Source organism: Heteronotia binoei, chromosome 8 (assembly GCF_032191835.1).
Source record: "Heteronotia binoei isolate CCM8104 ecotype False Entrance Well chromosome 8, APGP_CSIRO_Hbin_v1, whole genome shotgun sequence".
Taxonomy (NCBI): domain Eukaryota; kingdom Metazoa; phylum Chordata; class Lepidosauria; order Squamata; family Gekkonidae; genus Heteronotia; species Heteronotia binoei.
The window spans coordinates 103502833-103517979 of record NC_083230.1 but is presented as its reverse complement, the minus strand read 5'-3'; the positions used below and the strand labels follow the sequence as shown (position 1 = coordinate 103517979).

At 46.8% G+C, this 15147-nt stretch overlaps 1 protein-coding gene across 1 annotated transcript in view; it reads left to right on the top strand.

Moving 5' to 3' along the window:
* The first annotated feature begins 232 nt into the window (after window positions 1-232).
* The window catches only part of CACNA2D4 (calcium voltage-gated channel auxiliary subunit alpha2delta 4), a 269022-nt gene continuing 254107 nt past the window's right edge, over window positions 233-15147 (top strand). Inside the window, exons 1-2 of the mRNA XM_060245776.1 lie at window positions 233-533; window positions 11462-11543. Coding sequence (XP_060101759.1) covers window positions 445-533; window positions 11462-11543 — 171 coding nt within the window. The 5' untranslated portion in view covers window positions 233-444. The remainder of the gene's footprint in view (window positions 534-11461; window positions 11544-15147) is intronic.

Genomic DNA, 15147 nt, shown 5'->3' with positions numbered 1-15147 from the left:
GGCCGGGAGTGGATTATGTAGATACTGCTGCTTCTGTAGATTGCAGAGTCCCCCTTCTAGTCTGCCATTCCCGCAGGGCAGAGAAGCTGGATTTACACCCACCGGTCCCCCAGGGAAGCCATGCTGTGGTGGATTTCCTCGATTTCCCCCGTCTGACTGAACCCGGTAACTTCTGGGTGAACTTTTACCTGCTTCTGTTGGTCCCCCTGAGGGGAACTGCGGCCCATTTGGAAAGGAGGTGGGAAGGAGAAGTGATGCCATAGCCTCTCCGCAGGATGAAAGACTAGGAATTCCAGGATCTTTGATTCTCTGCCCTCATCCCAGCAAAGCACCATGCTGGGGCCTGCTTCCCTGGTGACAGGACCATCCTTAGAGGAGGACAACTGGTGAAGGATCCCGGTGTCTGTGCAACTGATCCTGCTGCTGATAGTTTTGGGGTAGAGGATGCTGCCAGGCTTGTTCCTGTGGCTTTTCCTCTCATGTAACTGCCTCTTGCCATCCACCGAGTCCCAGACAAAGATACCACTTGAAACGTAAGTGCTGCATCCTTTCCCTCATAGATTTCCTTCTATGTGCTACATAAGCCTCTCTCTCATCCTCATTCTACCTCTATGATTATTTGTATGCATCCTCTCATAAGGGTGGCCTTTTCATCGTCGTAGGCTTGACATTGGCTGGCTGGCTTGGCCTTACACATTTTTTAAAGCTTCAATGAAATGAGCTGTGTATCTGCTTCTCACACACAGGCCTCGGATTCAGTGGGAGCTCACAGGAGCACAGCTCCTGAACCTTTCTGAGATTTCCACCTCCTCCTTCTGAGAGTTCCACCTCCTTGTCCATTAAATAGTATGTGCAGCTGCATAACAATCCCTGGATGAGCTCCACCACCTATTTTCCTACAAAACGACCCCTACTCACACATGTGCCCCTTCCCAGTCTGGTGATGGAGATAAGTGGGCTGCCCCTCACCCCAGTTGCTAGGATTGCTAGTTCCAGATTTGGAAATTCCTGGAGTGGAGTCTGGGGAGGGCAGGGATTGGGGAGGGGAGGGGACTCAGCTGGGTAAATTGCCAGGGGGGCACCCTCCAAAGCAGCCATTTTCTCCAAGGGAACTTCATTAGCTTCATTAGGTCAGTTGTAATTCCAGAAGATCTCGAGGCCCCACCTGGAAGCTGCATCACTACCCCATTCACCATTGCTTTACTTATTTATTTATTTTTATTGTATCAAATTTATTTCCCATCCTCCCCTGGCGGGATCTAATCTAATTATCATAACCCACATCTAATTAACCATAATGCACTTTAAAAAAAGTAAATTTAACATTTATTTTACTTTACTTTATTTGATTTATAGCCCGCCCTTGCCACCGAAGCAGGCTCAGGGCGGCTCACAACATAAAATCACACAGACAATTAAAATTCCACAACCGTTGCAAAAATTTAAAATTCCATAATTAAAAATTTAGTTGCTAGTATGTGAAGAAGCTGCTGTGCGTACAGGCTCTGAGACTTCCCTCCACAGACTTTCTTTCAGGCACCGCAATCCTGTGTTGGTAAAACCCAGAGGGAACTAGGCATTATGTGGAACTCTAGTGTCCCTAGCTGATCTTACTACAATAAAACCACAGAAGAAGAGGTTGAAAGGAGTCATTTCTGCTTAGTGTTGCCAGGTCTGTGTTGGAAACTACCTGGGGACTTTGGGGGTGGATCCATGAGAGGGCAGGGGTTGGGGAGGGGAGGGGCCTCAGCATGGTTCAATGCCGTAGAGTCCACCCTCCCAAGCAGCCATTTTCTCCAGAGGAGCTGATCAATGCCAACTGGAGATCAGTTGTAAAAGAAGGAGATCTCCAGGCCCCACCTGGAGGCTGGTAACTCTACTTCTGCTAGATTAAGGTTGCAAAGCAGGGTTGTCAAGTCCTGATTTTAAAAATACGAGATCAGAGTCTGATCAGGGGACAAGGGCTGGCAAGGAAGAAGGGGTAAAGATAAACAGGCCAGGGTCTGAGGTCAAGATAAAATAATTTAATCCCCCCTGCCCCTCCCCACTCAAAGCAACTAGTGTATTCAATCAAATACCTAATTCCAAACCAGAGGCAAAGATACTGAGTGAACCAGTAAAACAGTTAGCAAACCTGCTGTTGGGTTCACTGTAATAAATCATAGATCACATACCTAAAAATGAGAAAATATTCCTTTTCATGGGCACTATGGGAGTAAACTTCCCGTTCCTTGTTGCAAAGCACCATTTTCATAACAGTGTGCAGCAGGCATTTCCCTCCCCCCCCCCGCTCGGCTTTCTGATGACCCTGAAGTGGGGGGAGGGCCTCCAAACCGGGGGATCCCCTGCCCCCACCTGGGGATTGGCAGCCCTACATGAACCTGGTTTGCTAGACCAAGAGAATATCACCCATCTTCCTTGAGTAGCTATGGTTTAAGAGATAAGGCCTTGCTGTGTTTTTCATTGACTAGAGGTGGTTTGAGGGTTGTGGAGAGGGACTGGTGGTAGTCAGGGCTTTTTTTTGAGTAGGAACGCACAGGAACACAGTTCTGGATTGCTTGGCATTGGGGTGTGTGGCCTAATATGCAAATGAGTACCTGCTGGGCTTTCACATCGGGGGTGTGGCCTAATATGCAAACTAATTCCTGCTGGGCTTTTTCTTCAAAACGCCCTAGTGTTGCCAACCTCCAGGTTGGGTCTGGAACCCATAGAGATAATTTGCTATGGAGACCTTCATCTCCCCAAATCCTAGCTTCCCCTGGCTCCACCCCAAATCTCCAGAAATTTCCCAACCTGGAGTTGACTGTTGGGGAAGGAAAGGCATGTACAAAGATAGCTGCTGGATCAACACTGAAACTAGTTTTGGGTAAACCAGTTTTGCTGCTTCTGTATCATGTGGAGGCCTAGCTATGATGGGAAATAAAACAGTGTCCATGCTGTATCTCTTCAAACTTGCATATGAAGGTTCACATGATCCAATACTCTACAAACAAAAACCACCTTGTATCCAATCGTGCAGAATCCTTCTCCCAGTTAATTATTTTATTTTTATTTTATTTACATGATTTATAGTCCACCTTTCTCATATGGACTCAAGGCAGATTACACTGAGTCAGTACAATCAACAAAATGGGATATTCAATAACTAATGCATTAAGATATTAGAAGACTGGAAACCATAGCATAAGTGTTAATAGGATATATTTAGCAATACCGAAATTACATCGTGGGATGGATCTTATTTACAATATGCTATATACAGCAGAAAAGACTAGGGTTACCAGGTCTGTGTTGGAAAATACCTGGAGACATTGGAGGTAGAGCTAGGAGAGGGTGGGGTTTGGTGAGGGGTCTCAGCTTGGTACAGTGCCATAGAGTCCACCCTTCAAAACAGCCATTTTCTCCAGGGGAGCTGATCTTTGCCAGCCGGAGAACAGTTGTAAAAGTGGGAGATCTCCAAACCTCACCTGGAGACTGGCAACCCTAATTTAGACCACAAGACTCCATAAGTGATCAAAAAAGGTTTGTGAAACAACTTTGTACTGTGCAGCTAGGGTTGCCAAGTCCAATTCAAGAAATATCTGGGGACTTTGGGGGTGGAGCCAGGAGACTTTGGGGGTGGAGCCAGGAGGCATTAGGGGTGGAGCCAAGATGAAGGCTGTGACGGGCATAATTGAACTCCAACCTCCGTCGACCCTGCACTCGTGACGGGAGTGGGGGGTGGGATGCGGCTTGGCCTCCGCTGGCACCTTCCTGCGAACGGGGCAGGGGCCTCCACTTGCCTCTCTGAGACGGCTCTGCTGGATGTGAACGCCGGCCGACAGCAGCACCGTCACCCCAAGCACCGCCGACATGTCCCAGGACGCGACGCGCCACACGGAGCATGCGCCCGCCTCCCCGCGCACAGCCCTACTGTTCCTGGAGCAGCTTTGCTCCAAAGAGCCTTCCAGGGGCGACCCCCACCCCCAGAGAGCAGGGAGCGGCCTGAGGCCCAGTCAGCTGCGTGTGGTTTCTCGGCCCAGCGCTTCTCTCCAGAAGCAGCTGCCGCGCAGCAGAGCCGCCCAAGGGAGCAGCAACCTCGCACCGGCCCAGGCGGCAGCACCGCTCTTGGGACTCCCTCCTCCATCTCCCACCCGGGGCCGCTCGGGATTGGCGCTGCCGGGCTCAGGCACACGCTCCTGCGAGAGTCTCGGCGCGGCGCAAGGAGGGCGCGGAGAGGTGGCGCTGCGCTTCTCGCTTAGCCTTCCCCCAGAGGCAGTGCGGGTGCTGCAGCGCTGAAGTCTGGAGAAGCAGCAGCAGTGCGGACCCCCAGGCACGCCTCGCCCGACGCGGCAAAGCCTCTCCTGGTGCCAGGCTCCAACACCGGCTCGGGAGCCTCACGGTGCAGCCATTTCCCCCCTCCCCCCCGCTTCCATTTTGGGGGGGGAGCGGGGGAAGAGGCTGGAAAACCTGGGGTCCCCCGCCAGGGCGGGAGGGTTGGGAAGCCTATGTGCAGCCTTATTACCTGTGCAGAAAAGCTGTCTTGAATGGTTCAGTTTTGCGTAGTTTGCAGAAGGCCAGAGTTATTGTAGTGAAGCAAAGAGAGAGAGGCAGTCCCATAAATAAGAGTAATCGAAACCATGAAGGGCTGTATATGTGATAGCTGATACTTTAAACTGAACTCAGTGATAAATGGCAACCAATGGAGGGTTTGCAGAATAGGAGTAATATGCAGGGCTTTTTTTTGTAGCTGGCACTTCTTTGCATATTAGGGCACACACCCCTGATCCTCCAAGAGCTTACAGTAGACCCAGTAAGAAGAGCCCTGTAAGCTCTTGGAGGATTGGCTTCATCAGGAATGTATGCCCTAATATGCAAAGGAGTTCCTGCTACAAAAAAAGTCCTGGTAGTATGCATCTTTCACCTAGCTCCTGCTAGTAGTCGACCTGGGCATTCTGGATTAGTAGGAGTTTCCAAACTTATTTTGAGGGTAGACTGCCAGATGCCACCCCCTCCCACCCCCCGGCAGATGGGGTTCCCCCAATTTTGGGTGCTCCTGTCCACTGCCCTCCACCTGGCTGTTGGGGGAGGAGAATTATCTCCCCCAACAGGCAGGAAGCCGGAAATAAATGTGACATGCCTACATCACACATAAGTTTCATAGGCACATCAGTGATGTGCGGGGGCAGCGTTCTGGTTTTTGGGCAAAACTCTATGGTTAGAAGTTAATTCTCCCATAATGGCTTTGCCCACAAACCAGAGCATCGTTCCTGTTGTGCCTATGTCCAGGTTTTTTTTTTTTTTGTAGCAGGAATCCTTTGCATATTAGGCCACACCCACTGATGTAGCCAATCCTCCAAGAGCTTACAGGGCTCTTTGTACAGGGCCTACTTTAAGCTCAAGGAGGACTGGCTACATCGGGTGTGTGGCCTAATATGCAAATGAGTTCCTGCTACAAAAAAGCCGTGCCTATGTCACTTTCAGGTGATGTAGGCCTTTCGCATTTATTTCTGGCTTCTTTCCTCCCCAGCTGGTCTGACATGCCCAGCAACCCTAGGAGAGACTAATATATAGTGCATTACTGTAATGTAGTCTCAATGTTACTGTGGTGTGGATCCAGGTGGCCAGGTCAGGTGTATCAAGGTATGGGGTCATTTTACAGGGTAAGCTGAGTTTCTGTATGGAAGGGGGGGGGTTTAAAGAAAGAACACTGAATCATGCGAGAACCCATCTGCAGACTGGTACAGACTAAATATAGGTTTATTACCTCATGAAAAACTAGGTCATAATGTCATACACTATTAGAGGGTGACAAGAGGCAGAATGCTGAGAAAGGACAAGAATATTTTGTTTTGCTTCTCACAGAAATAAACAGTTTGTACCTGCCTGTTTTCCATGAGTTCCTTCTATAACTTTTGTTTGCTATTCACATCACAGCCAGTATCCTCCTGATAGTAACTACATTATTAGGATAATTGTGAAAGACTAGGTGGGTCCTGTTTAGAATTGGAAGTAGAGCCATATTGTGCCACATCACAGCCATTGTGGTGTAGGAATGAGATTGTCAGACTACGATTTGGAAGACCAGGTTTGAATCTTCACTCTACCAGGGGAGCTTGCTGAGTAATCTTGGGCCAGGCTCTCTCTTTCAGCCCAATTTACCTCACAGCGTTGTTATGAGGATAAAACCAAAAAGAAGGGAGAATGGTGATGCCTGTGAGCTGCTTTGGCTCCCCTCTGGAGAAAACTGAGGTACAACCAGAGCTTTTTTTGTAGAAAAAGCCCAGCAGGAACTCATCTGTATATTAGGCCACACCTTTTGACAGCACCATTGTGAAACTTGTTTGCATATTAGGCCACACCGCGACAACATTGTGGAACTCATTTGCATATTATGCCACACCCCCAGCTGGACCTGCGTTCCTGTGCATTCCTGCTCAAGAAAAGCCCTCAGAGGCTATGGCAGGAAAGTTGGCAGGCAGGGGGAGGGATAGGTACCCCCATCTGTGTATCCCTTTAGAGCTTTACTTTGCACTCCCTGCTTTAGGTATGATAGGGACAGAGTAGCATTTGAAAACACAAGTCCTGTGAACATGAAATATAGCGGATTCCTCCTCTCCAGTTTATGAAATCATGGCTACAATCCAGCCTTCCGCTAGTCACAGTAAAAATGTCTCAAGGACCTGCGGTAATTGTGCTGTTGGTAAGAAGCTTGTAAGAAAATAAGCACTTCCCCCCTACTTCTTGTGTGTGTGCTTGTGTGGGGATGCAGGCGGTAGAAAGGCAGCAATTCACAGTGAAGTATTTTAGGACTGATTAAAGTAAAGAACAGCTTTTTGCCTCCAAGGATAAATATTGCACAGAAACACAGTTTAGCTTCAAAAAACTGTGAGGTATGAAAGATCTGGCTGGAATTCTGCACTTGGTTATGCTGCTTAAATCCTCCTGAAGTTGTGGGATTTAAGCAGTTTAACTGTGCTTGGGATGAAAGGCAAGTAATATTCTCTGTGGATTCTTTGTGTTTGAACTTCATTGACTTCTACCCGTCATACCTGGGAACGTGAGAATATGGTGAAGCATGCCAAATTGCACAGCAACTCCCAGTGGTTCCCCTTTCTCTTAAATGGGCAGCTCCCACTCCTCTTTTTTGCTTAAAATCACTGGTATGGTATCTGGAATGAGAGTAACCTAACGATAGCAAAAGAAAGAAAAAGGGGAAAGTGATATGAAAAACAAAGGAAAAACATAAAAATGGAGTGGAGAGGGAGGATTGTGCTATCGGATTTCCTCCATTGTGGAAACCAGGGATTCATACTCATTTACTATGTACAGTTTCACTTGCACTGTCTCAGAAAGACAGCATGGTGCAGTGGTTAGACTGTATGATGAGGATCTGAGAGACCCTGGTTCAAACCTCCACTCTCCCATGGAAGCTTGCTGGTTGATCTTGGGCCAGTCACACATTCTCAGCCTAACCCAGCAGGAACTACTTTGCATACTAGGCCATACACCCCTGATGTATCCAATCCCCCAAGAGCATACAGGGCTCTTATTGCAGGGCCTACTGCAAGCTCTTGGGGATTGGCTACATCAGGGTGTGTGACTTATAGGCTTCCCAACCCCCGCACCCTGGCGGGGGACCCCTGAATTAGCAGCCTCCTCCCCCGCTCTCCAAAAATCCGGAAGTGGGGGGGGGGGAAACGGCACCAATTTTGGTGCCACTCTCTCAAACAGAGACACTCTTTCCCTGCCTGCCTCCCTCGCAGGCTTCAGGCTCCTCCCTTCCTCTGGATCACAAAGACCCACCCACCTCCAGCCTGCTATTTGCTCCAGTCCGGCCTCCCTTCGCGAGGTGCACTCTGGGATTCGTAGTCCTTGCGTCCTCTCCGGCTGCCGGGCGGCGTCTCCTCGGGGACTACATTTCCCGGTGTGTCCCGCGTGGCTCCTTCCGCGGCTAGGCAGCTGTGTGTGGCGGCCAAATGGCAGTGCGGGGCCGGCAGAGGTGATGCCGATGAGGGGAGCCAGGCCGTAGCCGGAGAGCAGAGGCAAGGCGAGGCAGCCGCCGGCATGTTCAAGCGGTCGCGCAGCTGGGGCGGCAGGCACAGCAGTGACGCCCGCAACGTCCGCTCCCTCGACAATCTCAAGTGAGTCTCCCAGGAGGGGGAGGTGGGAGGAAGGGAGCTCTAACACTGGTTCGGGACGGGGCACATGGCCTTGATCTTGGCTCCACCCCTAATGTCTCCTGGCCTCACCCCCAAAGTCTCCTGGCTCCACCCCCAAAGTCCCCAGATATTTCTTGAATTGGATTTGGCAACCCTAGTGACCTAATATGCAAAGGAGTTTCTGCTACATAAAAAGCACTGGCCTAACCTATCTCAAAGTTATTCTGAAGAGACAATGGATAGGGTTGCTAGTCCCAGGTTGGGAAATCCCTGGAGATTTGGGAGTGGAGCATGAGGAAGGACCTCCCTGGGGTGAAATGCCATAAAGTCCACCCTCTAAGGCAGCCATTTTCTCCAGGGTTAACTGACTGCTTTCATCTGGAGAGCAATTGTAATTCCGGCAATCTCAAGGCTCCACCTGGAGGCTGGCAATCCTATCAGAAGAGACTGTCTGGGACCCACTGGGGAGAAAAATGGGGTATAAATTAAGCTTTGTTTTAAAAAAAAGGATAGGATTGGAAAGGAGCAACTAAAATGGTCAGGAAGTTGGAGAAGGCTAAATTGGTTTGTGCTTTTTAATTACAGGGGGAATATGGAAGAGATTTATAAAATGGTAAGTGATGTGAGTGAATGCAGACAGAGCTTTCTTATACATAAATCAGCATTATCCAGGAAAATGGGCAGTACGTTGAAGACCACATGGCTTAGCACCATGATAGCTAAGTGGACTGTGCAAGTTCAGAGTCATAAATGTCCAATGGTCAGGTGCTAACAGCAATCAGTAAAAGCTGATCCTGCCCCCTGACATCTGTACAATTAGCTGCGTGCCTGTAGCAAGACACTATGCTCGTACAGCCCTGTACTTGTGTTGGGGCCATATATATGCTGATGTGTAATCAAGACTCTGTGCTTTCCAGTGTTCCTGACCATGCAAAGACACCCACACATGTATGCACATAGGGGCTTACAGCAGATGTGGTTGACCACACAAATGTTAGCGGTGGGGCCAGCAGGCACAGTCCTGCTGTTTTGTATGCTTGTTCAGTGACAATATCTGAAAATGATGCTCCCCATTCTGTCCAGCTTCCCAGTTAAGATCTGCTGTATGTGCTCCATCCTTCAAAGGTAAGGCAGGTGGTAATCAGAGGCAGGGCTTTTTCAGCAGTGGCACCTCACCTGTGGCACTTCCTTCCTCTTGAGGCACCTTACTCTTTAGGTGCCAAGCCAAACATTTCTTTTTACCCAGACTTTTAATTAAAGAATTGCTATTTTGACATCATTTGGTTCTAACCTGAGAACTGTTTTAAGCTTGAGTTTTATGCTATTTTTATGTTTATTTCTGTACTTTAATGCTGCACTTTTATTATTTTAAATTTTTATAGTGTTTTATGTTTATTGTGTTTTATTTTGCAAGCTTTCCTGAACAGATTTTCAGGAGAGACGGCAACATAGAAATTTTCTAAATAAATAAATTATACTTCAGTCCAGCAAGTCACAAATTTCCACTATTTGTTGTCTTGTGTTTCCCTTTTAACATTGTTCTTTTTTTTTGTTGGTCTTCTCATAATCAGAGTGTAGTTTACCTATACAGTCATGTTTCTGTGTTCTGAAAAGTGCTAAAGCTCTCTGAATCAAATCCACAATTCAGAACTATTAGCACTTTCAGAACTTGATAACATAGGTCTTCTTCTTTCAGTCTCATAGCTATGAAAACTTACTGGCAATTTGCAAATACAAAGGATATCTGCCTGAAAGCCATTGTCCACACACGAAAATTAACCAGTCCTTAACCCAACTGGAAGGTATTTGGGATGGCTGTTTGTGGCCAGAGCTTCTTTTCATCTTGTACTGCGCAGAGTTTGTCGTCAATTTGTCTGTTCTGCACTGATGTTTCCAATTAGAACCAGGGTTGCTGAGAGCCCCCAGTGGCTCCAGTCATATGGCTATGATCACACACTCTAAATAGTGCACTTTCAATCCACTTTCAATGCACTTTCTAACTGGATTTTACTGCGCGAACTGGCAAAATCCAGTTGGAAAGTGAATTGAAAGTGCATTATTTAGTGTGTGTGATCACAGCCTCCTTTTGAGATACTCTCTCACTACTCAGGTCTAATCAGAACAACATATTACAAGCAAACAATGTGACTCAACTAGTTCTGTGAGCCCCCAGAGAGATTATGACCTCTAGAATGTTGTTAGTCAACCCTCTTGTCTGTCTTGATTAAAGCAGCAGTTAGTTGTGCATCTGTTAGGGTTGCTAACTCCAGGTTAGGAAATACCTGGAGATTTAAGGGTGGAGCCTGGGAGAGTGTGGTTTAGCAAGGGGAGGGAACTCAATAGGGTATAATGCCATACAGTCTACTTTCCAGAGCAGCCATTTTCTGTCTCACTGTGGCATACAGATAGTCCCCAGCAGCTTGAGCAGTATGACGACACCATCAGTGTGTGCTCACAGAAGGTACTATAGATCTCTCTGGAAAGCACAGGGGCAGCCCTTGCACCACATAAACTGCCAGGGTTGCCAGGTCTGAATTATGAAATATCTGGGGACTTTGGGGGTGGAGCCAGGAGCAAGGTTGTGACAAGCACAATTGAACTCCAAAGGAAGTTCTGGCCATCACATTTAAAGGGACCACATTCCTTTTAAATACCTTTTTCCCATTGAAGATAATGGAGAATGAGGGCACCTTCTTTTGGGGCTCTGGTCAAATCTTTTTGAAACTTGGGGCGGGGGAGGGTTTGAGGAGTGGCACCAGATGCTATGCTGAAAATTTGCTGCCTCTACCTCAAAAAAACAGCCCCACAAAGAGCCCCAGATACCCACAGATCAATTCTCCATTACAACCAGGCCTCAGATTCAGCAGGAGCTCACAGGAGCACAGCTCCTGAACCTCTCTGAGGGTTCCCCCTCCTCATCCCCACCTCGTCCATTGAATAGTAGGTGCAGCTGCATAACAATCCCTGGATGAGCTATTTTTCTACAAAATGACCCCTGATTATACCCTATGGGGTCAGGCCATAGGGTATAATGGAAAGTCTAGCAGACATCCACCCCCACCCCCATACCCCTTTGAATAACCCTGAAGTGGAAAGAGGGCTTCCAGACCAGGGGATCCCCTGCCCCCAACTGGGGATTGGCAACTCCAAGTGGTTGGGCTGTTCCTGCTGCTTAATGATGGTGGCTGATAAATGCATAGAATCCCCCCCCCCCTCCTGCCTCTTTCCTTTCTGCTATTGCTTTGTAATGGCAAATACTGTCCATCTGATTCTGGAAGATGGGAGATCACTGACTGCTGTTTGTTTTTTCATATATGCAGAGTGAAGTCCTGGGCTGATACTTTTGGTGCAGACCTGCATCACGTTGTCACAAAGTATTCTGGCTCTCTCTTGCTGCAGAAGGTAAGCGCCAAGGAATACATACTTGCAATGAAATTTCATCCTCACATTCTCTAACAGTATCCTTGTTCGTAAAGTATTATAGAAAAAAAGGAAATATGGATGTTTGTTGATCTTCATTTCCAATTTTTTACCCTTTAAACTTGAGGCTACTACGTTGCCAGCAAAACACCCCCTAGGAAATGCAGTATGGACATATTAGGGTTGCCAGGTCTGACTCTGGCAATATCTGGGTACTTTGGGAGGTGGAGCCAGGAGACTTTGAAGTGGAGCCAGGAGCATGGTTTTGACGACACAACTGAACTCCGAAGGGCCATCACAATTAAAAGGACTGTGCTCCTTTTAAATGCCTTCCCTTCAATGGAAATAATGGAGGATGGGGGTACCTTCTTTGGGAGCTCATAGAATTGGATCCCCTGGTCCAATCTTTGTGAAACTTGAACGGAGGGAGTTGAGGAAAGGCACCAGATGCTATGCTGAAAATTTGGTGCTTCTACCTCAAAAACAGCTCCTCTCAATCCCCAGATACCCACAGATTGATTCTCTGTTATACCCTATGTGGACCAGTCTTCACAGGATATAATGGAATGCCCAGTGGACATTCACACTGCCCCCCTCTGCTTTCTGATAATCCTGAAGTGAGGGGAAGGCCTCCAAACCAGGGGATCTCCTGCCCCCAACTGGGGATTGGCAACCCTAGTCCATACAAACTTTTCCCACATTTCTTTTCATTTCATTTTGTCCCCATTGTAATCTGCATAGGTTTTCCATTAACATACATTTCCTCCCTTCAGCTTTAAGTTTGGGTTTCTAATTCTTTCTCTATGATAATTCTTTTGTGAAATTGTATCCCATGAACACAGGCATGCAAATACACCCCAAATCGAATGCAGTTTGACCAAATGTGTCTCAGAAAAGCAGGGAACCATGAAAGAGGATTGCCAAGCAGCTTGCTTCTGGGCTTGTGAAGCAGCTGGATTTAGCTTTTGTTAAAAGAAATTAGCAGAAATTACTAGCATAGTATCTCTGGTAGATGGGTACAGCTGTGCAAGGGAGAAAAAAGAAAAGAAATGAAAGACCAAAAAAATCCAATAATGCTATTTATTTATTCTGTGTAAAGCATTTTCATCCCACATGGCAATTCTTGAGAAAGCATATAACATTTTAAAAATATATAAAATCAATTTTTAAATCAAAGTATAAACAAAATGAAGCAACCAGCAAGAAGGAAGTTCAGCTGAATTTCCAAGTAGGAAGGAGAGCCAAAGACTTCAGTCCTGATCAAATGTTGGACATTTAGAGAGAGACCTTAGAGAGACCTTTTAATACCAACAAAGCAAAATGGCAAAATGAACCCATGGTGCTTGTAACTGCATCAAACTACATCAACCATCTGAGCCTTTCACTCCCCTGAGTTCAGGTTAGGGTTGCCAGGTTTGACTCAGGAAATATCTGGGGACTTTGGGTGAAGCCAGAGACTTTCCCATTCCCTAAATAGATAAATAAAAACACAGCAGTGCAGTTCCTCTGAATACAGTCTTCATTTCTTCATCCTCTTTTTTTGCCTACCCTGGCAGCTGCATTTCCACTAAATGGAAGTGAAATTTGTCATACCCCCACAAGTCCCCTTGTCAGGCTTTGGAAGCACTGTCAAGCATGGCTTTTTTAAGGGACACATGCACACACAATTACAAAGCAGGCAAAATAAACAGAGTTTGCAAACCCACACTTTTGTGATCTCACAGGGGCAATTTACTCATAGGAGTTGCTGAATGTAACAATCTGCTGTATTTCAACTAGCTTATTCAGACAGGAACAGGAAAGGAAAGCAACCTAGGGGGTGGAGTTTTCCTCCATCACATCATCAGGTTCTAGCTAACTCTTCCCTATATATTTTACTATAGAAATGATTTCTGAAGCAAATGCAAAAAAGAGGGACTCTGCCCTCTGCCTTTCTCACACACACTCATGGTCACAAACAATTGCAAGCGTCTTCTAAGCCTGCTGAGGTTTAAAAGCACACGGTGGCTGTTAGGGTGGGACTTTGCCCCACTGGCCAGCTGGTTGGTGATGGGAGGAGCCTGCAAAACCAGGGGATCCTCCACTGGGACTTGGAGATTGGCAAGCCTTTTTCAGGCGAGCCCTGTTGCCTCTCAAACTGGTCCAAGTAACGTTTTGCTTGGCCTACTCTGGGACATGGGCTTCCACCACACCCAGATGCAAGCGAGATCTTCTCAGATCTTTACCATCTTTAGAGCCAAACTAGATGTGATGGTGGCATCATGGCCTCCATGAGGAGGTTGCAACTATTTAAAAATGCAGTGAGGGCTCAATCAAGATTGGGCCGCAGCATGGTGCTCTTGTCCCCACACCTTTTAAAGAGACAGAACCAGGGGTCATTTCATAGAAAAAGAGCTGCTGGAGCTCATTAGCACAACTCATTTGCATGACATTTGCATACGCCACACACCCCTGACATCACCAGAAGATGTACTAAATTATATCAGTTCAGCAGCTACGTTAAAATGTTTATTGAATTATAATTGCCATAACAAAACCTCACTCCCATCATACTTTTTAAATTACTTTCTCTTATGTGTTCAAAGTGGTATGAGGAAGATTTCCATCTGTTTGCTTTATATGTTTTGGTTATTTTCCCATTTTTTTGTGGGGGGAAATATTAGAATGTCTGTCAAATCTTAGAGTTCAGCAAAATTCTCAGAGGGGGTTTGAACAATGGAGCTCAGAAGCAAGTATTGGGGGGCGGGGTTTAAAAAAGAAAAGAGCACAATTAGATTTAGAGGTTCCGGAGCTCCGCTCCTGTGAGCTCCTGCCCAAAATGAGGCCTGACCAGAACAACCATGGTGTGTAGGTGTGTATACAACCATTTCATCACTTGATGAGGCATGAGGTGGAAGGAACAAGAGTGCCTTAGCTGGAAAGGCAAAAGATCCAATAATGTTATTTATGAATTCTGTGTAAAACATGTTCATTCTAATTTCTGGAATTTTGGGGGTAACCTTAAAATGGTAGAGTGTCCTCATGGTGGCCATGAGGATTCCATCACATCTAGCCATGAGGATTCCATCACACCTCAGTTCTCTGCCATTGCAACAAACCCAGGGCTTTTTTTGTAGCAGGAACTCCTTTGCATATTAGGCTGTACCTGAGTTCGATTCCAGCGGAAGACTGGGAAAGGCAATGGCAAATCAACCCATAAAAAGTCTGCCGTGAAAACGTTGTGAAAGCAATGTCACCCCAGAGTCAGAAACAACTGGTGCTTGCACAGGGGACCTTTCCTTATCCTTTCCCCTAATGTAGGCAATCCTCCAAGAGTTTACAGGGCTCTTAGTACAGGGCCTACTGTAAGCTCTTGAAGGATTGGCTACATCAGGGGTGTGTGACCTAATATGCAAAGGAGTTCCTGCTAAAAAAAAAGCCCTGAACAAACCCATTTGTACCTAGTTTAAATAAATACTAAAAAATGCAGTAAAGTAGAACAGTTCACAAGATAAGAAAAATGTGGAGCAAATGTACAGAAAATGAAATAAACAAAAAGCCCTTTAAGCTGAGGTTGTTCCCCATTTATCATTGCTGGCCCAAGATA